At 46.9% G+C, this 24,539-nt stretch overlaps 2 protein-coding genes and 1 long non-coding RNA gene across 13 annotated transcripts in view; all 3 read right to left on the bottom strand.

The window, feature by feature from the left end:
- Positions 1–1,131: 1,131 nt before the first annotated feature.
- Positions 1,132–4,970, bottom strand: LOC122698400. Its single transcript, XR_006342324.1, has 2 exons — positions 3,958–4,970; positions 1,132–1,767 (listed from the first exon to the last, which is right to left on the bottom strand). It is a non-coding gene; the product is annotated as an uncharacterized LOC122698400 (long non-coding RNA).
- Positions 4,971–5,212: 242 nt separating this feature from the next.
- Positions 5,213–15,032, bottom strand: PIGV (phosphatidylinositol glycan anchor biosynthesis class V). Of its 6 annotated transcripts, none has more exons than XM_043909368.1 (5): positions 14,992–15,032; positions 13,908–13,987; positions 12,016–12,150; positions 7,820–8,941; positions 5,213–6,010 (listed from the first exon to the last, which is right to left on the bottom strand). In XM_043909368.1, exons 3-5 carry the CDS (start codon positions 12,091–12,093, stop codon positions 5,729–5,731), a joined length of 1,482 nt encoding a protein of 493 aa, XP_043765303.1. In that variant the 5' UTR covers positions 12,094–12,150; positions 13,908–13,987; positions 14,992–15,032; the 3' UTR covers positions 5,213–5,728. The 6 variants fall into 6 exon arrangements, with proteins under 6 accessions (XP_043765303.1, XP_043765301.1, XP_043765304.1 ...); XM_043909366.1 differs by having other exon boundaries at positions 13,908–13,992; positions 14,992–15,014; XM_043909369.1 differs by lacking the exon at positions 14,992–15,032 and adding an exon at positions 14,539–14,985 and having other exon boundaries at positions 13,908–13,992.
- Positions 15,033–21,248: 6,216 nt separating this feature from the next.
- ARID1A (AT-rich interaction domain 1A) overlaps positions 21,249–24,539 on the bottom strand; it is a 68,764-nt gene continuing 65,473 nt past the window's right edge. For all 6 annotated transcript variants that reach the window (XM_043909359.1, XM_043909363.1, XM_043909361.1 and 3 more), the window contains exon 20: positions 21,249–24,337. In XM_043909359.1, coding sequence (XP_043765294.1) covers positions 22,607–24,337 — 1,731 coding nt within the window. In that variant the 3' untranslated portion in view covers positions 21,249–22,606. The remainder of the gene's footprint in view (positions 24,338–24,539) is intronic.

The raw sequence follows: 24,539 nt of genomic DNA, 5'->3' as shown, positions 1-24,539 counted from the left end.
TACAAGATAGCTTGCTCTATCATTGTATATTTTCTTGTAGGGTATGGATAAAAACTCCCAACAGGAGCAGATGGATTCACAAGAGAATTCCACCAAACTTTTTCTTATGGGTGTGTATACTTTTTTTTTTTTTTTTTGGCGTATCGCTGATTTTGGGCTTCCCAGATGGTTTAGTGGTAAAGAATCTGCCTGCCAAGCAGATGTGGGTTTGATCCCTGGCTTGGGCAGATCCCCTGGAGAAGGAATTGGCAACCAACTCCAGCATTCTTGCCTGGGAAATCCCACGGACAGAAGAGCCTGGTGGGCTCCAGTCCATGGGCTCTCAAAGAGCTGAACCAGACTTAGTGACTAAATGACAACATAGTTGGTTTGCAGCAGTGTTAATGTCAGGTGTAGAGCAAACTGAACCAGTTACACATACATACATATATATTCCCTCTTCTTAAGAATCTTCTCCCATGGATAACTTTTTTAGTTTTTTAGTTCATCATCACCTTAAGGAACCACATTAGAGCTGACTGAGTGACCTGGAGCTGAACTGAGTAACTAGATGGGATCTGGGAGTATCTCCCTTGGGAGAGGTAACTGTTCTCTTTCTGGGAAGGGCAGAAACAGGCATTTGATTTAGAAACACACACTGAGGCATACTGTGACACACAAATATCTGTGTTCCCTTTGTCCTAAACTCACAGCCAGACTTCACTTCCCACTAGGGTTGCCAATTTAGCGAATAAAAATACAGGATATCCAATTAAATTTAAATTTCAGATAAACAATGAACAACTTCTTACATGTCTCCTGCAATATCTGGAACTTTATTATACTGAAAAAATATATGTCATTTACCTGAAATTCAAATTTAACTGAGCATCCTGTATTTTATCTGGCAACTCTACTTCCCAACCTCCCCTGGGAGTTAGATGTGACCATATGACCAAGTTCCAGTCAATGGGAACGACAGTGAAGGTGATGTACAACTCTCCCAGATCTGGCCCCTGAAAACCTCTCTGCAAGCAGAGGACTCTGAGCATCTATCTGAAGGACGGCAGGGTCATGAAATGGAAGAAGCCTGGGTCCCAAACGACCTGATGGAGCAGGCATCCCTCCCCAGATCTCTACTAGACTCTGATGTGAGCAAGAAAAATCTTTTATTATTAAACCACTGAGTTTGGGGAGTTGTTTGTTACCGCAGTTAGCCTACCCTGATTAATATCCCTAATCCCTAAATTCAATAGCTTTTCTCATCCTTTCCTTAACAGCATATGAACCTGGTAACTGTTTCTTTCTTCTTTTCTGGCCGTGCAGCACAGCATGTGGCATCTTAGTTCCCTGAACAGTGATCAAACAAGTCTTAACTGGAGCTCCAGGGAAGTCCCCATTTCTTTCTTCTTGAAACTCTTTTCCACCTGATACTATTTGTTCCTGGTCTTTCAGTGACAATGACGATGACACTGATGATAATGACAGTAAAAAATAGCTACCATTCGTTAAGTTCTTCCTATGCGCTAGGTGCTATGCTAGTGCTCTATCAGGTATCTAGCTGAAGATTCATAACTACTCTGTGTGGTTAAGTGATAGCATCCCCATCTTAGAGACGTCCCATCCAGTATCGTGGCAGGTGTAATTATCATGTCAGCGTGGATGGCTCCAACTCCGGTCTCCAGTTCCACCTCTCCTGGCCTATGAATGTGCTGATGGCCAAAACTCAACATGTCCGAAATGCAGCTATTCCTTTGTTAGTCCTCTTCGTTTAATTTGCACAACAACCTATGAGATAGACAATGCTATTATTCATATCTATGAGGTAGATCGTATTATCCATGTTTTACAGATGAGTGAACAGAGGCCTAGAGATTCAGTACCTCGCTCACCTTTACACAGCTAGTACAAGGTGGAGCTGGGCTTGGGGCTGATTTCAAGGCTAAGATCTCAACAATGACACAACTCAAGTTCCACTCAAACTGAGCTCTCCTTGTTCTGTTCCATTTCCTGCTTCTTATACTCATTCTCTGGCCTTAACTTTCAAATCCTACTGTCCTTCAAAGTCTATCCCTTGTGAAGTCTTTTCAAGTATTTCAAGCTGGGAGGAATCTCCATCTTGTGTGAATTTACAGTGTACTCACTCTGTAACACGGGGTCTTCCCTGGTGGCTCAGCAGTAAAGAATCTGCCTGCAATGCAGGAGACAGGGGTTCCATCCCTGGGTCAGGAAGATCCCCTGGAGAAGGAATGGCTACCCACTTCAATATTCTTGCCTGGAAAATCCCATGGACAGAGGAGCCTGTCATGTTACAGTCCATGGGGTCGCAACAGTCAGGACTCTGTACCACACTTACCTTTTCCTAAGGAAAATTCATCCTCATCATTAATGAGTTCAAGTAGAGAAATACAGAGCAAGAAGTTTTAAGTGTCTCTTCATTCCCCAGAATTTATCAGTTTTTCCCTTAACAAGCCTGTGTTTCTGCTAGAAGCTCTACCAAACAGCTATTTGAGGACAAGAGGCATGCCAGTCTTCTTTATTCCCCTAGAATAGGCATTACTAAACAACTGCTCAGAGAATCAGTTTCAAATCCCACGAGCCTGCACACACTACGTTTTTTAGATGAAGGTTAGAGGGTCGGTTCAAGAAAAGTGATTTTTTTTTCCAGGGAGGCTGGTAAAGACATGTCAGACACTCCCTCTCCTCCCACCTTCATTAAAGAACAAAAAAGCATCTACTTCGAGGTACATGAAGGGTCTGGTTTCTGTTTTAGCTGGGTCTCAGAAGGAAATGACTTTTCTCTGAAATTGTAGAAGCCCAACCCAGCTGCAGCATTGTTAGACCTCAGAGTAAACAGGAAGCTTCCTGCCTTGGGCCCTTCATGTCCCTCTCCCAGACTATTAAAGACTGTTAATAGGATAGTAAAAAGACAGCTGCTGGCCATAAAATCAGCCCATTCCTTAGTTCCTTAGAGAACAGCGACTAGATCCCTCCAAGGTCAGAGAAAATGGTGTCCGTCCCAGGTCACACCAGGTGTCCACCTAGCTGGGGTTCTCAGTTATCTCCTCTATGACCAACTGTAACTAGAATGGTCTTGGCAAAATATCAGAGTGATTTAATTCCTTGACATTAGTTGAGGAGAGGTTCCAATTTATAAGGGTTTCTGGTCCTTGAAATCATTTGTTTCTGGGGTGATAAGATCCAGTGTGAAGGTTAAGCTGAGGCTGCCAGAGCAGTGAAATCACCCCCTAACCTGTGGAGTCTGAGTCACCTCTTCCAGTAGGGGAATAATCAGTCCTGATTACCGCCAAAAGAGGCAGCAAGGTTCATCCATGAGGGCAAACAACCTAGTACTCCTACCTCTGCAATGGAAGAGCTGACTCAGGACCTCAACTCTTCTGGCACACAGCGTGGAAGGCCCCAGACTTGCAGCTGTTGCTGAGGAGAGAGGGAGCAGTTTCTGCCAACTGGAGAGACACTAGGGCAGGGGTGATCATCTTTTGCCAAGAAGGGCACTTGGGTGCCTTGGCAGAAGGCAGAGGGCTGTCCTGATCTGTGTGTACATTTTCAGAAGCACTTGATTCTGGACCAAATTCTCTCAGCTGTGCTAAAGCTGAGGCAATGGATGGGAAATGCTTATTGGCCAGGCTGACTAGGAGCTCCAACAGAGGGTGCTGGGGCTCAGCCAGGAGTGTCCCTTCAGCTGGCAAGTTGAGCTTTCAGTCATGGTCAGAGGGAGTATGTCATAGTTCTAATTCTCAGGGCTCTCCAGAAGCTGCTTATCCATCTATTTTGAAGTTTCTGCTTGCTGGAATTTTTGGTTCAAATGGGGAATGAGTGATGATGATGCAGAACTTCGGACCTGGCTCAAAGAATGAGAGAGCTCAGCAGGGGTCAAGGTTTTTACTACAATTATACAGACAGGCCCATAACCAAACAGGTGCCAGAAAATACCATTTCATTCAACCCTGGACTTACCTACAATTTATCAATTCCTGCTGCTGTGATGGTTGGTTCCTCTGATCCTTGTCTACTAATAAAGCAAGCACAGGCACTTGGGAAGGGCAGGAAATCCAGTCACTGGTCACCAAGTTGAACATTTAGTTGCCTTGGGCAGGTTTACTAACACACGACAGGGAGCCTTAGTTGCCAAGTCAATGCAATGTCAGTGCTTTCCCTCATTCAAAGGAAAGGTCACTGAAGTTACTCCTCAGAGTTGCACCTGAGAAGAGGGAGAGTTTCTTCTACGGGCTGAAAACAGAAGAACTAGATATTTTTTCCAGTAGGCTAATACAATTTCCCCTTAGTTTCAGAAGATGTAACTAAGGCTCGGGAAACTCTTCGAAGGTCCCACAGCTGGTTAAGTGGGTTTTTACTGAGAGGACCAGAATCTAGGCCTTCTGCCTTCTCATGAAATGTTCTTCTTACCATGACTTTTCCCCTCAAATAACTTGATGCAGAGCATGTGGCAGGGTCTCAGCCCTTAATTTGTGTTATTATTTTTAAAATCTTTATTTTTCAAATTATTTTTGGCTGCCCTGGGTCTTCGTTGCTATGTGTGGGCTTGCTCCAGTTGCAGCGAGCAGGGGCTACTCTTCGTGGCAGTGCACAGGCTTTTCACTGCGGTGGCCACTCAGGCTGCACTCGGCATTCAGGAGCAGCTGCGCGTGGGCTCCGCAGTTGTGGTTCACGGGCTCAGCTGACCCACGGCATAGGGGAATCTTTCTGGACCAGTGATCAAGCCTGTGTCCCCCTACCTACACTGGCAGGTGAATTCTTAACCATTGCACCACCAGGGAAGTCCTGTATTATTTTTTTTGAACGATAATTTATGGGATTTCCCTGGCAGTCCAGTTTAGTACTTTCACTGCAGTAGCCTGGGTTTAGAAGAAGGCAATGGCACCCTGCTCCAGTACTCTCGCCTGGAAAATCCCATGGACAGAGGAGCCTGGTAGGCTGCAGTCATTGGGGTTGCTAAGAGCGACTTCACTTTCACTTTTCACTTTCATGTACTGGAGAAGGAAACGGCAACCCACTCCAGTGTTCTTGCCTGGAGAATCCCAGGAACGGGGGAGCCTGGTGGGCTGCCATCTGTGGGGTCGCACAGAGTCAGACACGACTGAAGTGACTCAGCAGCAGCAGCAGCAGCAGCAGCCTGAGTTTAATCCCTGGTTGGGGAACTAAGGTCCTGCAAGCCAATACAGTAATAACAATAAAAAGGTAGTTCATTACATATAAACAAATGTTGTTTAATTTGCATTTCTTTGTAAGATTTTTCATATAAATAAGTGAACAAATCATGAAAAAACTCATCAGAAACAATGTCCCATTTAGAAAAGATGGTCCCATTTTACTTACTATTGCTGCTATACTGTTCAGGCCTCCATCATCACTGTGTGAACTATGACCAGCTTGTCAGCTAGAGCCTTTGATGAAATTTATATTTAAATTTACATGTGGGTAGGTGGTAAGTTTAAGACTATCTCTGCTAAGGTTGATTGACAACATAGATCTGGAATAAGATTTCTTCATTTATAGAGAAACCAGTTACTACTCTAAAATTTGCCACATCAAGGACCAGAAAGGGCTCTCTAGAGGCTTTCACTTCTTCCATTCCTAACCAACGTTCAGACAGAGAGGTTCTAATGGACAGAGTAAGGATACCAGGGAGCACAGGCAGCCCCAGTGTGTATCTGTACTTTCAGACCCTGGTTACGTCTGCTTCAGGCCTGTCCCCTAAGTCTCCAAGTTATGTCCAAGGCAGCCAGTTGCAATGGAGGAGTAGTCCCAAGAGCCAGTAAGTCATGAAGTAGCCTAGAATGCATCGTGTGACCAGAGAACAAGTTTTCCAGTTGTACAAGAGTCCCATGATAGAGTTTCTGGGGACCTTTTGTCCTGGTGGGGGGTCCCCTGTAGGAGACTTCCCAGGCACAGCCTCTAGGGATCTCAGCAGCGGTTCTTGATCCAGAAGCAAGTGAGCCGAGAACCAGTACACAATAGGACTGGAGGAGCATAAAAACCTGGTGAGAACCTGGAATCACAAGAGGGGGAATATCCACACATTTATTGGAATTTCACTGCCTCAAATGGGATGAGCCTGGGACTTCCCTGCTACTGGGTATACTATAGCTCCCAGACTAGGAATTTATTATACTGGAAAAGATACTCATTCAGCAGAGCTTAGATCTGCTTTATAAAGCTGTGTATAACACCAGCCAGGTGACTGCAATGTTACAAATAAACATAGCTACAGACCAATTACCACAATAATGGGCCAATCAATACTAAAAACTCCATGGGGTCCACTTTTAGCCCAGGACCAGGACTCTAACACCCCACTCTAGTACTCTTGCCTGGAAAATCCCATGGACAGAGGAGCCTGGTGGGCTGTAGTCCATGAGGTCACTAAGAGTCAGACATGACTGAGTGACTTCACTTTCACTTTTCACTTTCATGCATTGGAGAAGGAAATGGCAACCCACTCCAGTGTTCTTGCCTGGAGAATCCCAGGGACAGGGGAGCCTGGTGGGCTGCTGTCTATGGGGTCGCACAGAGTTGGACACGACTGAAGCGACTTAGCAGCAGCAGCAGCAGGACTCTAAACTCTAGGCTGGGGACCTCCCTGGTGGTCCAGTGGTTAAGACTCAGTGCTTCCAATGCAGGTAGCCTGGGTTTGATCCCTGGTCAGGGAACTAGATCTCACATGCCACAACTAAGGATCCCGAGTGCTGCAACTAACACCTGATACAGCCAAATAAATAAATATATATATTAAGCTCTGGGCTGCCCCTGAGGCTTTGGGAACCTGAAGCGGTTCTCTCATGCCCTGGGGATGGTAAAGCAGAAGGAAAGAGGCAGGGGATCCTGTGGTTCAACATGGCCCCTCTGGGGGTGTTCAGAGCCAGGTCTCCAAATGGCCTCCCTCATCTCTGGAAACTCTAAGCTTTGCTGGCACTCACTCCAGTAGCTAATCTGGCTATAAACACAGAATGCTACTTTCTATTTCCCCTGTGCCTCTTATTCATATAGCTTGGAGAACTTTAAAGACAGCCAATGTGCACCTCCAGGAGGCAGAAACTGCTGAGGAGTGGCCAGTATGGAGACCAAAAGACTTCCCCGGGGTCATCCTGACCTGAGGCCACAACCAGGAACAAAACAATCGGACGTACAGTCAAACCCTTCCCATCCCTCGACATCCTCACCACTGACTGAATACTGCACAAGACGTCCCTTCTGAAAACCGGGCCCCTGCCAGAGCTCAGAGTACCTCAGAAAGTCGGCATTCAAGGAGACATTCCAGGTACAGCTGTATGTTAGAGGAAGGTCCCAGAGACACTGTCTGTGCTCATCCCTATAACTCAGTCAGATCAGGTCCTTTTAGGATTCTCGTGTCTTCACCCATGCCCTTCCATCTGCCAGAGTGCTCATCCTCTGCTTCTTAAATGAAATTTCTTCTTACTCTTCAGGACCCAGCCTACACATGATGCCCTGCTCACCTCCTTGGACAGTTGGCTACTGTTTCCTCTGTGCTTCCACAATACTTTATCTCAAAAGGATCTCCTCTTCCATTCCACTATACTGTAGTTTTACCATTTACCTGTTAAATGTCTGCCTCTCCATTTTGACCACAAGACCCAGTAGGGCAGCAATCTTACCTTATTCATGCTCTATCCTCAGTGGTCTGACCCAGGGACTCACAATAAAAACACCCCCAAACAGTAGTTGAACGAACAAATTAGGTACAGGTCACTCAAATGGAAGAAGTTAGCTGTCTTGCCTGTTCCTGACCAATGGGTTCGGCCTGTGTTCACAGCTATTCCCAGCCAGGAGTCCACCTCACCTGAACATGCATGCATAGACTGCCAAACAGCAGCAGCACTGCAGCGTGGACCAGGTACACAAACACCCGAGGACTGAGGAATCCAGGTTCAGGCTTCTCTAGGGCCTTTTTGTTCTTGCTCCTTTGCATCCCAAGTGTAAGGAAGAGCCAAGGGTGGGTGGTCACGTATGTCCAAGTTGCCCAGGCAACCAATATAGCCATTGGTGAAGCCAGTAGAAAATTGGGCACCTGCTTGAGTTCATAGTATCTCAGAAAGCCAACATTCCAATAGACATCCTGGATGTAGCTGTATATTAGGGGAAGTTCCCAGGAGCACCAAGGCGGCTTGTTTCCCTCCGCAGTTCGGTAGCCCTGGTCTATAGCTAATTGCAGCAAGGGCTGAGGAATGGGGTGGGCTGAGCCTGGCAGACAGAACTGGGTATAGGCGTAATACTGAAAGAGGGCAAAGGGAAGGCCGAGTGTGAACACTGACAGGAACACAGAACCCATCAGCTTCAAGAGCTGTCTGAGAGCACTTTGCACCATGAGAGATGAGAAAAAGTCTTGGCACTGAGAATGTACGAGGAAGCCAATGTTGACTAGCCCATTGGATCGTACACCAGTGGCAAGGGCAAAAAAGAGTCCACTAGTCCAGCTTTGGCCCCTTTCCAGCTGCCCCATGGCGCTGAATGTCAGGAGAGCAAATAAGGCTTCTGAGTAACCAGCAGTCAGGAAGACATTGGCGGGGCTGAGGCAGAAGAGCAGTGCTCCATAAAAGGCCTGGCGGGGACAGTGCAAAACCAAACAGCCCAGGTCGTAAAGTGCAAGTGCAGCCAGCGTGGAAAACAAGGAATTGAGCAGTGCTACTGAGATGAGCAGGCAACTCCGTAGGTTCAGTAACCCCCACAGGGGTCTCATCAATTCAGTCCCCACCAACAGGACCAGGGGGAAACCAGGGAAGAAGGCAAAGTTGTGCTCATACAGGTAGCCGTGCTCGGCAACGAACAGGAAGTGTTCAGCATCCCAGTGAGAGAGGCCACCCAGAAGACCTTCCACAAGTTGGTCCACAGAGCCAGAGGGGGTGAGCCGAGGAGGAGAGAAGGCTTCTGCACGATGGTCTGGGATGATGGCATTGAAGAGAGCCTGTGGGATGAAGAAGAACTAGTACTTTGGTTCAGCAAGTGGAAGAACTACCATTTAATAAAATGAGGAAGAAAAGACACATTGGGGAAGAATCACAAGTTCAGTTTCAAGTGGATGTTCCAGTGCATAGGTCAATGAGGCAGTGAGATATATGAATCTTGACAGTGAGGAGAACCCTCAGGGGTGGAAATATAAATTCGGAAGTCGTAAGTGCATGGATAGTAATAAAAGGTGTGAGACTGAATGAGATCGCCCAGGTAAGAAGTGCAGATACAGAAAAGAAGAGCTCTGAGGACTAGGTCCTGGACATGCCAACAATTAGAGGCCCAAAGAGAGTGAGGACCAAGCAATAACGGTAAAGAAGGAAGGGTCAGTGAGGTTGGGAGTAAACAGGAGAGCACAGTGTCATAGAGCCAAGTGAAGCAAAGGAGCGATCAGCTCTGTTAAATGTGGTTGACAGGTCAAGTAAGATGGGAACTGAAACTGACCACTGGATTTAGCAATACAGTGAAGGTCACCAGTGACTATGACGAGAGCTATTTCACTGGAGTGGAGGAGAGAGAAGACTGCCTAGACTGGGTTCAACAGAGAAAGGGAGAAGGGAAACAGTAGATATAGACAACTATTTGGAGGATTTTTGCTGTAGAGGGGAGCAGAGATGGGGTAGTAGGTGAATGACATTGTGGGGTCAAGAAAAATCTTTTTTTTTTTTTAAGTGGGAGATATTTGTTTGCCAATGGGAATAATCCAGCAGAACAGAAACCACTGTGTACGTGAATAAGAAAGGGAAGAATTGATGGAGCAAGCAAAAGGGGATGGAATCTGCTATGGAAGTGGAGGAGCTGACCTTAGTTTAGAGAAGACAGACATTTCACCCCGCCTTCAGCAGTGAAGGCGCAGAGGTGCAGATGTAGGTTTGCGGATGGCTGTGGAGGAAGTATTCAGAAGGTTGCTTCTTATTGTTTCTATTTTTCTGAATTTTCATTCAGGAAAACAAGTTAGGGAAAAGGTGCTGGAGACTTAAGGAAGAAAAATGTGTAAAGTAAGTAATTCCTGACCCTAGTTCTCAAAATAGCCTGTGCACTGGATTTTCAAATACAAGATGCCTGGGTTTCTCCTCTGCTCCGTAACATTAATGATTTAACCAGTATGGGGTACAACCTGGGCATTCAGGTTGTTTTTAGCTCTCCCAGGTGATTCTGATAGGCAGAAAAATTTAGAGAATAGGTGAGGGACTGGACCAGGGAAATACACTAATATTGCCAGGCAGCACTAAGGACTCACTTGGGTTAATGGTATTGAATAAAAAGAGACTAGTTAATACAGTTGTATGCTTTTCTCTGAGCAGATGCCAGCACAGAGTACACATGGAACCGAATTTAATCAAGGTTGGGCTTTTGTCTTGTGATTAAGACAGGAAGAAGGGAGCAAGTGAGTTGTACATGTATGCATGGTGGATCATGGACTCTAAGCTGGGTAAGAAAGGGAGCTGAAGCCACGAGGTGAGTGAGGGACAGGGAAACAGAGCTGGAATCAATGGATAAGTCCTGAGGGAGTGAACTGGAAAGACAGTAGATAGTGGTTAGATGTATCAGCTCTATTAATATTGAAACCACCAAGAAATATACAGTAATGCTAGAAAGAGCAACAGTGAATCAGGAGCTAAAACCTTCAAGGAATGAGAAAAAATGAGCTGTCACTAGCAGAGATGACAGCAATAATGAGGGGTAACTGGGGATATAACCTGATGGCAGGAGTTTTAAAGCTGCCAGTAGGGAAGGGGAGGACAATGAAATAGCATTATTATATGTTTTTTCCCCCATTAGATTGTCAGCTACTTAAGAGAAAACAGATTGTGACTTTTTGTACTCCCACCTAGCAGTTCTTTGAACAGACAGAGCAGGGACTTAATAAAATTTGGTGGCTGAGTGAACAGCACAGAGCAAACACGCTTGTTTCCAAATCACCACCTGAATTAGAACCCCCGCTTCCTGGGACCCTATCCCAGGTGTCATCCAGTCACAGGACTGCTTCCTTAGTTCTGCCAATCACTCGGCTGATGCTGGTTCAAAGCCATCATCAAGCCAATTTTCCCAAGCCTGGCCACAGGAGTACAACCTCATTTTTAAGGCTCTTTCTTTTTTTGGTCAATTTCTTTACTAGGCCACTTTGAACAGTGAAAACAAGTGGGACAGGACTGATAGTCACAGGGTACAGTCCTAGGCTCCAAGCTGAAGAGCATTTTAACTAAACCTGGGACCTAACAGAGCCTGTTATGCCACATATAGTTGGGGAGGAGAGCGGAAAGGAGTTTTCCACAAAGGAACCAGCTATGAGCCTCAGAGAGAACGTGCTTGTGATGAAAGGCACACAGAATATGTTGACAGAACATCCCTAGGCTACTGACGTACATTCAATAATAATAGCTACTGTGGGCCTACAAGCAGCGGGTACTGTGCGAGGCACCATATATAGTTCATGTATATCTGAAATCGGATTAAAGTATGTATCAAGTGCAGCCATGGAAGGGAAAGGGAGTTGCAAAATGCATTGGAGGTTGTGTGTGGGTGAGACAGGAAGGGGACACAGCTAGGGGAAGAGAAGAAGACACTGATGACTAAACAGATAAACACAGATGGTCTCAGGACAGTGCCCCCTCTCTCACACTCAACTGATTGATACCGTGCTCAGCCTCCTGGTTGGGGACCCAGGGTAATGCTTTGAGCTGTCATACCCTAAAGGCATCAGGTTACCAAATATCATGGTCTGGTGGAAAGATCACTAGCCCAGGGGTAAGGAAACCTGGGGTATGATTCTGGGCCTTTTGGAACTTGTCTTGTGACTTTAAGGAAGCCACTGAACCTTTCTGGGCCTCAGCCATTTCATGTGTAAAATAAGAGATTAATAGATCATTTCTGAGAGTCCTGTCCACTTTTCAGCTATGTGGTCTAGGTCTCTATAGTTCTAATCATGTGGAGGGGCACATCTGGGAAACCGAAAGATGAGGCCTATTCTTAGCATCTAGCTCAGTCATGTGGCAATGGCACGTTCAGGATGAAAGATCAGAGACTGACCTGCAGCACCAGAGTCAGGACACGGCAGCTGACTGCAAACCCCAGGACCTCTTTCCGGGATGGGTCCAGGGGCCACATCCTCTCACCACCAGGAACTCAGGGGGGCTGCTGCCAGGGCTGAGCTCCCTCAGGCTTCTAAACGCCAAAACCCAAGGAGGAAATGTCACACATGGGCAGAAAGTAAATTCTTGAAAGCACTCTTCACAGAAACACCCTCCGGCTTCAGCATTACTATGGCAAACTTAACCACCTAACCTCCTAGATGAAGAAAAAGCATCTTAAAGGCAGATGGGACTGCCTCCCATCACTCTGAAGCATTATATTCTTGTAGGGGACGTTCCACACTTCCCCTAGGCAGGAAGCTGGAAAGCTAAGCTCACAGAAAAACTTTAAAAGTCTGTTGAGGCTGATTCATATCAATAAAAAATAAATAAATAAATAAAAGTCTGTTGAGAGCCCCTGTGCGGGAACTAAAGGCCTGGATTCAAGTCCTGACTTTCTCATTCACAAGTTTTCATTTTGTTCTTCTCAGCCTCAGTTCTCTAGGTGAAAGTGAGATTGGACTCTTCTTGTCTGTCTCATGAAACTGTCATGATGGTGACATGGACTGAAGTGTGAAAAAAGTACTACCAAATCTACATTGCGGTTGCTATTATTTGGTGTATGCCCTTTCCCTCTCACCCAGAATAATAAACTAGGTCCCAAACCAGAGTCCCAAAAGTGGGGCATAGAACTGAACTGGAAGACCATAATGACTACACACTCTAGTTAAGCTCTCTGATGTGTGTTCAGTTGGTCTGTTAAATTAAGTGGAGAAGGAAAAGAAAACCACCACTCAGCAGGACTTCAGCCAGCTAAACAAACTGAGAGGGACGACAAAGTTGACTACTACAGATGAAGAAACTGTTGTTTCCCATCTCTTCACTGGAATGGCAGCAATGTATAAACAACTGCAAAGCCATTCTGAGGGAAGGAATGCACTTTACAGCTTTCTTTTTTTTTTTTTTTTTAAACACAACTCCTTGGGTTCACAGAAGTAGCAATGGCTCTTACAGAACCAGTCAGAAATCAGAAGGGAGGGCAGGAGCATCAGAGGCAGCTCATCAACTTAGGGTGAGGAACTAACCCTAAAGGAAACATATTGTACTTAAACTGAGAAATTAAGAGGGAGGGCTGGATTTTCCTTTCTTAACACCAATCAAACCTTTAAGTATCACTTGTTTCTGGAATTCTGTGACCCTCACTAGACTATGTGATATGCTCTCATTACCCTCTCCCTTGTCGTCTTTATAGCTATTGCTTATTTAAGTTGTTTATGAGAGCAGGGGCTTTGTCTATCTTGTTCCCAACTATCCTTCCAGGGACTAGCATTACACACAGGCACATTAAACCTGTGTTCTGATTTACTGGAAGTGGCAGGAACTGGATATGGCTTCACCAGTTCACTGGCTCTGGATATAAAATCTCTGCTCCAAGTACTCCTCCCACCATATCTCACGTTGAGAGCAAAACAACAAAGTCACAGAAGCCACAGGAAAATACAATTTCTCCAGAAGCAACAGTTCTCTTTCTTCAGCACAAGGGGGCGCCTGTTGATTACTCCATCACCAGGAGGCCTGGCGGAAGGGAGGGGCCACGAACGCCACACCGGTTTGCTCATCAAAATTCAGTTCAAAGGCAAGCTTTCGAAAGCCCCAGAGAGCAGCGGTAGTTTGTGAATCTACCCAACATTGCCAGTATCTGACTCGCTGAATCGAAAGGAATCGTAGAAACAAGAACAGCCAACCTTACACGGCCGCTAGTTCTTTATCCTAGGATGAATTCACTTTTTACCTTCCTTCACTTCCCACCCACATGCAGAAGAGTCGGGAACAGAAAAGCACATAACCCACCTCTGCCTCTTCACCAGGCTTCCATTCTTCGTCTCTCCAGACTCAAATTCTAGACCCAGCGACCACAGAAGACGTGTAGCCTACACTTAGTTTGCAGGCAAACCAAGTGAAAACGAGAATAAAGCCAGTGAGCTCTCCTTTTCAGCTAACTGCGGCCCTCACTTCCCAACAATCCCTTTACGAAAGCAGACTCTGAACTGGCAGGACACTTACAGAGCAACTAGTTTTACTCTATTTTCCCTTGAGGTAAATATGCCCCAGGAAAGTGAGTAATAAAAACTCTCCAGAATTTTTACACCAGAGAGCTCATTAGACCCTGTGTAATTACCATCGCCATTTTACAGATGTGGAAACTGAGGCTCACTAGGGTCAAGTGGCACACCCAAGGATATATTTAAGGAGAACGTCTATTTTTTTTTTTTTTTTCCTGTCTGAAACATCAGTCTTTCCACCAGCCCTCAGTCCTGCCAAAGCGGATGCGCTCTTTCAGAGCCAAGATCTCCCAACTCCGAGCTCAGTACTTGTCAGATGACAGCGCATGCTCTTGTATGCTTAGGGCAGGGAGGGTCCCATCTGAGCAGACAGGAAAACCTGTTGAATCGAAGCCCTGGACCCTCTGGGTAAGACTAACATCCTCGGGGGCGAGGGGTGTTGTTCGAACCCAGGGTCCCCGGGACCAGAGGCCTTGCTGGCCGCCAACTTCAGCGGCCGCCTTCTGCCCGCCCACCCGGGTCCGAAGCCCGTTCCAGCCGTTTCCTTTTCGACAAGAGTCCCAAGCAGAGAATGGGCATCTCCTCTCCCTAAAGGGCCAAGGCTCAGGGGTTACTCTGGAGGGGGCCGGCGACGCCCGGCCCGGCCTACGACCGGAAGGCAGGGGAGGGGGGGAGGCTGTGAAGGAAGAGGCGGCACTGGGAGGCCGCTATGGCGGAGGGGGCGGGGCTCCTCGCTTCTCGGCGGCATCCGCCTCATTTCCCTCGGCCTCCGTTTGACGACTTCCCTCCCCCCACTCAAAACTCCTAAGCTCCGAAGCTGGCGCCGGGTCCCCAGCGCCGGCGGGTCTCAACCTCCCAGGCGGGGCCCGAACCTTAGCTCCTCCATCCGGGGCTCCGAGCGGACGCGCCTGCGCACTGGCTCCGCGGGTGGCGGCCCCGCCCCGCTCCGGCCGGGAGTCGGAGCTGCCCCGCCCCCCTCCGCGGCGGCCATGTTGATTCCGGGAGAGCGGGGCGGGGACGGCATAGCCCCGAGACTCAGCGCCCCTCTGCCTTGGCCCCTGCCAGCTTTGGTGACACCTGAGGAGTCCCCGCTCCGCTAGCCCCTTCCCCCCCGCCTTCAGTTAGTCCTCCAGGGTTGCTGTCTCAGCGTCGGTGCTCTTGGAAGAGTTCGAACCACCCCTCAAACATCCATAAGTTCCCTTGAGGGCCGAGGCCCTCGGAGTTGGGGGCTGCCCTGCGGCCCCTTCACGGAAGCCAGAGCCGCATTTCCCCTGCTGTCAGGCGAGAGCAGCTCAGCACAGGGCCTGGCACACAATAGCTGTAGTTTGAGTAGAAAGAAAAGCCTTCTTGGGGTTTCTGTGGCCAGCAGCGGCACCCCGTGTCTTGGGTGTGAAGAAAGTGGGGGTTCCCCCGGACTTTCCCCTCCGGCTACTAGGGACCTTCTGTCCTGCTTCAGTCCTCAGCCCCAAGTCAGGTGGCTAATGAGGGTGGTGAAGGAAACTTAAGAGAACGCCCCCCACGACTCCTTTCTCCTTCACTGAAGCCGTTTCTCTTGTAGGAAGTGGGGCCAAAAAAGAAGCTAACTTAACAAAACCGTCTGTTAGGGAGGAGCGGCCAGTTGGTACCCCTGTAACGGAAACTGTTAGAACAACTTTGCACCCTCCTTAAAGGAAATAGATAATAAATCCTTCTCCGTTGGTGGATTTCTCGTTTCTCAGGATTCCAGAGCCCTTTGTGGTTTCAGTTATCTGCCCTCCAAACGAAGCTAGGGTCTGGGTTAGCCTCTGGCCACAGCCCTGGCTGAGGGAGGGGTTTATCTTCCGCCACAGCTACTCCTGTGGGTGGGAACAAAAGAGGTGGTTGCTATCTCTCCAGGCAAAGACAGGCAGCCCACAGCAGTTCTGTGGGGGCCAGGGGCTGTATCTTTGGATTCTTTATAGCTCATTTCAGGCCCTGAGACCTAAACTGCCCTCAGATATTTGTTGTGTGTAAGGTGGATCCGTCACGTTTTAGTCGTGGAGTGTTGGAGAAGGAAAAACGGGGCTTAGAACCCTAGGTTTCTCATTGACACACCCTTGTTCTCGGCTCCAGAGGCATGTGAGTGAGTCGGCAAAGCTGTGGGTTACACTCGTGACTGGGCCCTAAGGTTGTGGCTTGAATCTGTAGAAGTCTTTGAGGCTCCAAGCAGTACTGTGTCTGTAAGGACAAAACCGAGAAATGAACTATCCTTCCTTTGTGAATTCACAAGGGAAAAAGACATGCATTCTTAAGATTCCCTCTGTTCACACACCAAATTCTCTCAAAAATCTAGTTGTGAAAAGGACAGGCGTCTATTGTGACAATTCAGAATGTTTTTTTTTAAAGCTCAACTGTCACCCTTTAGAGGTAGAACTTTGTCCAGATCTTCAGCTCTACTTTCTTGCAATTTCTCCTTCCTTTCCTTCTCTACTACCCACCCCCCTCCTCTTCCGCTCTGTTTCCTGTTTCATTTTCTGGCTCCTGCTCCGACTGGAAAACAAGGAGGCTGAATCTTGTGCTCACAAAGCTCTGGCTTGTCAGAATGGAGGAACACTAGGTGGGATGGGAGGGGTTCTGGGCCTCCAGGGCTGTGAGTAAGTAGTGGAGGAGGCAGCTGTCTCTAGTCTGCTTTTAGAGTCTGCTGCTAAAATGGAGCCTGCATCCACATAGGGAGCCAGCTGAGCGGCCAGCGCTGTGGGAGAGCCAGGGAGACTGAGACTTACCCCAGGGCTCCCAAAAGATTCTACACCACTCAGCCACTTCCCTAAAGAAGTAAATATGCCACACCACCAAGAAACGATTTCATAATACAAATCTCTGACTAAATTAAACAATGTAAGCAGTGCACCACTGTTTCTAGAATCCTAGAATGTGAGAGAGTTACAGCATTTCTCTTTCTTGAACTTGCCTGGCTCTGCTCTTGCTGTTTCCCCTGCTTGAAATGCTTCACTGCCAACTGACTACCCTTTGGCCAATCCACTTCAGGTCTCAGCTGAAATGCCACCTCCTTGGAGCTTTCTCTGTCTACCCCACCACAATCACCACCCTGTACTTCCCACCACCCTAATTCTGCTCTCTTTATGGCATTTATGATCACCTGGTTGTCCTGTCCATGGATTATTTCATTGTCTTGTTTTCCTCTTATGGAATGTAAGTGCTATGGGGGGAAGGGGGCCTTGTTCACCAAGATGTTTCCAGCACTTAGTACCTTGCATATTGTGTGTATTCAGTAAGGATCTAGTGAATAAATCTGTTTGTTTAACCTGCACTTTATGGATGAGGAAACTGAGGCTGGGGTGAAAGTGACCAGTTCTGAAGTTACACAGCTAGTGGCAGAAGTGGGATTTGAATTAAAAACCTCCCTGGCTGTTTGTTTTTTTTTAACCACCCCACACTATTTTAAATCTTTCTCAGGTTTACCTCTTTCCCTCTCTTCCTTTTTTCACTCAACTATGGGTCTTTATGGGCTATATTGAAAATTCTACATAGGGAAGACCAAGTCTTAACAGTTCCTACCTACTATTTCCTTCATTAAATTCCAATTTTACCTTTTGATTTACTCAACAAAATAGGACTACTATGTAATGAGGATGAGAACATAACACTGAAGCAAGACAGACGCGGTCCTTGTCCTCATGGAGATGATGGTATCCTTTTTAAATTAATCTTTAAATGAAACAAAGGTGAATTATTTTTAGTGATAAAAGATACAATTCACAAAGAAGGTAGACATCATAATCCATGATGGTATCGTTTATTACAAGGATTTTATAGTGCTTGGCACAAATTGCTCGATAAAGTCGGGCTGTTACAACTCCCTGAACAAAAAGGGGAGCAAGTGATTTTCCCATTGACGATGTGAAGGAAGTTTGGTAGTTTCCATAGGATTAGGACCATGGAGTGTCTAGAGACAAAATTACTGAGAGACGGCCAAGGCCATCTCCAAATGTGATGGCAGAGCAAAGCAAGGTAGCTAGAGAGAAGTAAGTTGTCAGGTTGCTCAAAGGAAGCGAGTGTTCCATGAGAACTAAACTTCCTTCACAAGAGTCGGACAAGACAATCCTACGGGAAAGATGGAGTAGCTGATGCTGATCTTGGTTTTGAGGGCATGCCATTATGGGACAAAAGTGACCACACTGGCCTCTGATCAGCATGCCAACTGTTAGCAGGCAGTGCTAATGCCTGTGATGACAGGCAGATGTGCCTTACCAGAACTTTATGCTACTTCTTTTCATGTGGATTCTTTTTGTGGGCATTTATTGGCAGTTTTCAAGGATGCTGTATGATGCTAAAATCCATCTTGAAATTAGGGGTGCCACCACTAGAAGCATCCTTTTTGGCCTTGCCATATGTATCACTTGAGGATGCCCATCCACCCTGCGACAAAGACCCCACCCTCCTCTCAATTTCAGCAGTCAAATGCTGATCCTTTAAAGGCCATGGATACTAGATATTTTTCACCCTTTCTTTGGTGTTTGCCTTTCAGTAGTTAGAAAGCCTTGACCCCACAAAGAGGCCTAGTGGGAAGGGCCTTAGCCACTTGGGGGTGGTAGTGGCTGCAGGGAGAAAGAGCCAATGAGGTTGAGAGTATTGTTTAGGCTGGACTTGGCAGCTCTCCAGTTATGAAAGAAGGTTAAGGTCATTTGGGGGGTGGGGAGGGAGGAGCCTGGGAAAAGAACTACTGGCCACACCCCTGGGTTCTCCACTGGCTAGGTTCTATTTACTTCTCCAAAGCAAATTACTCACAGCTCAGTGGCCACCAGTTCTTTCTGCATGTGGTAACTCCAGTCAGAAACTGGAGACCAGGCTAGGCTCCTCCTGCATTGCAGGAGAGCAGACGAAAGGAACCCAGGAAACCAAACTCCTAGGTAATGTTCCACACACAGCCCAGAAATGCACTTTCTTGACTAGAAACTGGAGTTTCAGAGGCCCAGAGCAAAAATATCCATTAGTGGTATTACTTGCCAAAATATAGATATGAAAAGTTTGCCATTTAGTTTTTTTCCCTGAGAGTTCTAGGAAGGCAGCTTAATTGACAAACATTAGCCAGTTGTCTCTATTTCCCCTCTCTCAATGGAGAAATATAGAAATTATTCATTCCTGTCCCTGACCCAAATATTAACAACTACACTTAGTTTGACACTTGATTGAAATAAATGGAACAATTTTACCTCATGCTAAACACAACAAAAACCAAATCTTGCCTGCTGTGCTCTGCAACTAGATCCAGTTACTCCTGGTTGTCCTCCAACCCAGGAAGGAGGTGGAGGGTGTATTAAGAACATAGGACTTGGAGTCATGGGCCTTTGTGTGTGAGCTCAAAGAAGCTCCTTTTCTCAACTGTCAAATGCGAGCAAGACTACTTACCTCACAGGCATAGAACTGTTGGGGAATTATTTGCCCTACTATGTCTGGTACACAAGTAGGTACTCAATAGAAAGCTGTTGTTTCAAGTTTCACTTTAAATGTCCATGATAATAGCATTTTCTGATACTGCTTTCGGTTTCTCCATTGTGTCCTTAAGTCAATCAAGAGAGAAGCTTGATTGCAACAAGGTTAATATATTGCAACATTAACCTTTTAAAATAACTGTGTCTGGCCAACATCTACCATTTCATTCAACAACTACTTAGTAAGTGGCTACAATGTGCCAGGTTGTTCTGTAGGGCAGGAATATAGCAAGGAACCAAATAAACTCCCTGCCCTCAGAGAACTTACATTAATTACAGTGGAAGACAATAGCTAAGTACAATATACAATAAGTCTGATGGTAACAAGTGCTATAAAGAAAAATCCAGCAGAGAAGGGAAATGAGACAGGGGAACAGGTTGCTTTTTTTTTTGGTCATATGGCGTGGCATGTGGAACTTCCCGCAGCGATGGAAACCCATACCCCCTTGCAGTGCAAGCAGAGTCTTAACCACTGGAACACCAGGGAAGTCCCAAATTATTATTTTAAGTAAGATAGGCAGGGAAAGACTCACTGAGACGATATTTGAGCAAAGACTCAAAAAAGACAAGGACTTTAGCTATGCAGTTATCTGGCAAAACAGTTTCTAGACAGAGGGAACAATAAGTGCAAAGGTCCCAAGGTGGAAACGGCTCTGTATGGTGGAATGTGAATGGGGAAGAGAGAAGAGGAAACCAAAAAGGTAACTGCAAGATAGATAACTGAGGGCCACGTAGGTCATTATAAGGATCTGGACTTTTATTCAGAGTAAGGCTGAAGCATTGAAGGATTTTGATCTTAGATTCTTAGATCTTAGATTTTAATGGGAGCATTTGGCTGCTATGTTGAGAATAGGTTCAAACACCAGGCAAAACAGAGGCAGGGAGGCCAGTTTGGAGGATATTTTAAAAGTTTAAGAAAGACACGATGGTTTCTTGAACTACAGAGATAGCAGCTGGACTGAGGATTATTTTTTGAAGGGTACCAACAACCTGGACGTGGACATGAAAGGAGTCAAGGATGTCTTTGGCCAAGCGATGGAGTTGCCATTTCCTGAGGCTTCTAGGGGAAGACAGGGCTTTTTAGGCATGTTCAGACTGAATTTCCAAGCAGAGATGTCAAGAAGACAGCTGAATGCTTTAATCTGGAATCAGGGGAGAGAGCTGGTCTGGGGAAATATTTCTTAAAAAAAAAAAAAAGAGATACTCTCTCTGCCAACTATTTCCAAAAGGTTTCTTTTTCTGGAGTATCATTACTTTCTTTGGCTACTTAAACCCACTTTATTTCAAGAGGCTAATAAGATTTTTGGGTTTCTCTGGTGGTTCAGTGGTAAAGAATCCACCTGCCAATGCAGGAGACACAGGTTTGATTCCCCAGGTCGGGAAGATCCACTGGAAAAGGAAATGGCAACCCACTCCGGTATTCTTGCCTGGGAAATCCCGTGGACAGAGCAGCCTAGTGGGCTACAGAGCTTTCTTAAATTCAGACTTACACTGTGGAAGGTCAAGTGGAATATGGTACAGAAATGACAGGGGCCAGGATGTCACCATTTAGGGAGAGAGCATACATACCATGGGAGATTTGCAAGAACAAGACGAGTTCCCCCAAGCCCCAAAAGGTCAAGATTTTAAACAGTTTGAAAATAAAAAGCCTCACAAACGTCTTACCAAGATTTAATGTACATTTATTCTTAACACGTGGAACATATAGTATAAAGATTTCATACTGAATAAATGATATTCATTAAGCCAAAAAAGGAAAAAAGGAGGAATTTACATCAAGTTTTAGCTACATTGTTTGAAATACAAATATGCAGATTTTATCACTGAAAAAATCTCAATTGTGTTTCTTCATCAGGAACTTCAACTGAACCTAGAACTTTTTCACACCTCGATTAGAAAGAAAACAAAAACAAAAACAAAAACCCAGAAAAAATAAACTATAAGTTGATTGGCTGCTGAGACAGCAAGGACTTTTTACAGAGACCTGTACAGCATCGCACCAAGAGGGGCGATGTCTGGCAAGAGATTAAATAGCTGTGTCTCGCTTTGTGCAGGTCACCAACTCGTTAACTCGTCATACTATAAAGGGGTACCTGGGCGGGGGACCAAACTGTGGGGATCCGAGGGTATGTGCAATGTACAACATCATATATATACACATGTGGCAGCGCGGCCGCTGCAGCTAAAGGTTAAAACCAGTTCTAAGAGGTGATCTCAGGGTTATTCATACAATCAAGGAGGAGAGAAAGAGGTCAGGGTGTTGTAGGTTCACACATGATACTTTGGGGGAAAAGCCTTTTTTTTTTTTTTTCTCCTCAACGTTTAACTAAAAACATTTTTAAAAACTACAGCTTGCTGCTGACCCAGCGTTTCTCTTGTTTCCGTGTGAGACGTTATTATTACAGTATGTTTACAGTATCAGGGGTACAGTACAGTACATGAAGGGTCTACACGCTACTGCACAGGCCTCTCCAGCGGACAGGGTCTGTCCACAACTGCCACCTTCTCGGTTCCTGCAAGATTGTGAATGTACAGCAATAAACCACACACAGTTCAGCAGTCACCTTTTTTGTCCTTCAGGGTTTTTTTTTGTACTTTTTTTCCTTTTTTTTTTTTTTTAACCATTAAAAACAGTTATGAAATGCAGCCTCCCCTTGATGCAAGGACCGGGAAAGCCATTTTTATTTTATTTTATTTTTTTCCCCAAACTCACTGTAAACGACAGTAACTTTGGTTAAAATAAAAAAAGTCTTCTATGTAGGCAGAGCTTTGTCTTTTCAAAGAGGGCAGGGTCCTGAGGGGAGTAAAGTGAGGACAGGGAACAGAAAGGTGAGGGTGGAGAAGGGGCGAGAAGGGGGAGGAAAGAGGAAACAGGAGAGACTTCTTTTCCCGGGGAGAAGCTGGACAGCACAGGGTAAACTGGATTCTGAGGTGGTTTTGCATAAATAAAGGGCAACAGTCAGTTTCTAAGTTCTCCACACACGCACACACACACGGGGAGGGAGGTGTCCCACGGCTGTCATGACTGGCCAATCAAAAACAGTACATCACAAATGACTTGTGAAACCAACGAGTTCATCAGCGGTGACACCGAGATGTCCAACAGCCGTGACTCGTACAGCGTGAACTCCGAGTGGTTCTCGTCCACCTTGGCCAGGGCCAGCAGCGCACGGGCAGCCCGTCGCATCATGTCCACACTAGTTGGCTCAAAGGGCGGGTTCTGCATGTGGAGCAGGCTGGCCTGGCTCTGCTGGAACTGGGTGGCAGCAAGGCTGTCCTCCAGGAAGCCCAGGAGGTTGCCGATGCTGCCCTTCTGCACTGCGATGGCGCGGGCTGCCAGGCTGTCGCCCTGTGCCAGGTTGGCCAGCAGTACTACAGCCATCTCCCGGCACACGGGGTTCTTTCGGTCACTGAGGAAGCGCACCATGGTGCTATACAACTTCTCCAGGCGGCTGAAGGGGGGCGTGGCCAGGATCAGGTCCACATTGTTGTCCTGGATGCTGAGTTTGCTGAGGGTTTCCAAGACCAGTCTCTGGGGGGAGAGGACGGCGTTGGGGCCCAGGGTGGAGAAGGGGTCCTGGGCTTCAGCTGAAGGGCAGACTGCCCAGTGCAGGAGTCCGTCCAGGACAGGCAGGCAAATGCTCTCGGGGTATGGGGAGAGGTCCAACTGCCCCGAGATATTGGCAAGCGTGACCAAGGTGTTTTCCCGAAGCATCTCCAAGCAGTCCCACCACCACTCCACTTTGTTGCAGCTCACCCCTTGGTCCTGCTCCTCCTCCTTCTCATAAGTTAGTGGTGCCTGCTTCCGTTCTGGGTGCTTGTGGTGCAGAAGGATCAGCTTGCCCAGGATCAGCAGCAGCCCCGGGTGTTTGGACATCTCAAAGTCGTTGCCTGGCACAAACGACAGGCTTCGGATGGTGTTGGAGACACAGATGCAGCGTTTGGCAAGGGAATCCTGCCAGTCCAGAAGGGTACACAGTGGGGTCTCATCTTTACTGTGCGGTTCATCCTCTAGGATCTTGATGTTCCGATGGCTCTGCGCTGGGCTGATGCCGAATGGAAACTTGCTGCTTTCCTTGGCGGCCTCTACACTCTTAGCTCCCTCCTCGGTCAGTGTGCTAGACCTCGTGGACAACATGTCATCCATAGTAGCCGTGATCCGTTTTTCTGGAGGGCCATCAGGCGGGGGGCCCTCCTGCTCTGTTGTCCCTGGTGTTCCCTCTACTGCTGTGACATACTTCCGAGGGGCTGGTGGGCAGGGCACATGAGGCCGGGAAGGCAGCAGCTCTGTCTTGCTCTCAAAGTGGGTCTGGATATGCTCAGTGGTGTCGCCCCCACCAATCCGCCAGTGCAGCAGGCCGCTGTCAAACTCCTGCACGCGCCCAAGCTTATCTGAGCAGTCCACCACAAACGGGTCATTCTTCTGCACGATCTTTACTGGAAGCTTGTCAAACTTACTAATCAGTTTCTCCTCACTATTCTCTGAGGCTGCTTTGTCCTTGCCCGAAAAGGCCATCTCCTCATCATTTTCAATTACTTCCTCCTCTTCTTCCTCCTCTAGTTTGGGATCTAGAAGGTCTTCCTCCTCCTCCCCCTCCACAGGGGCTGGACTAGACGCTTTGCTGAATCTCCCAGGGTCCAATAGTGTTCTCTGTCCTGGGTCACCCACCTCATACTCCTTTAAAATGCCAAAGATCTCTATCAGGCAACGTCGGAAATATTCCACAAGGAGTTCGAGCAGCCCTGGGAGCTAAAAGAGAAAGAACAGGAACTAAATTAAGGGAGAAAAGTGGCTAAGAAGAGAATCCTTGACTTGAGAGGCCTGCCAAGGTCTTCTACCTAACCTCCCTTCTTCCCTTCCAGATAACACATCTGTATCACTGGGAGAGTCAGGGTTCTCCTTTCCCAAAGGCTGTTCACAAAGCAAGTTGTTTAAATTCTCCTCTGCCTAG

This window comes from Cervus elaphus, chromosome 8 (genome assembly GCF_910594005.1).
Source record: "Cervus elaphus chromosome 8, mCerEla1.1, whole genome shotgun sequence".
NCBI lineage: Eukaryota > Metazoa > Chordata > Mammalia > Artiodactyla > Cervidae > Cervus > Cervus elaphus.
The sequence above is the reverse complement of the archived record's forward strand: the minus strand, read 5'-3'. Positions and strand labels throughout refer to the sequence as shown.

What these genes read in the sequence shown, in the direction of transcription:
- PIGV (XM_043909368.1), bottom strand. Translation starts at nt 12,093, where the DNA reads ATGTGGCCCCTGGACCCATCCCGGAAAGAGGTCCTGGGGTTTGCAGTC. An exon ending in TCCTGACTCTGGTGCTGCAG is followed by an intron (nt 8,942 to 12,015) that starts GTCAGTCTCTGA and finishes TTCATCCCACAG; the next exon opens with GCTCTCTTCAATGCCATCAT. An exon ending in GTCTATGCATGCATGTTCAG is followed by an intron (nt 6,011 to 7,819) that starts GTGAGGTGGACT and finishes TTGTGATTCCAG; the next exon opens with GTTCTCACCAGGTTTTTATG.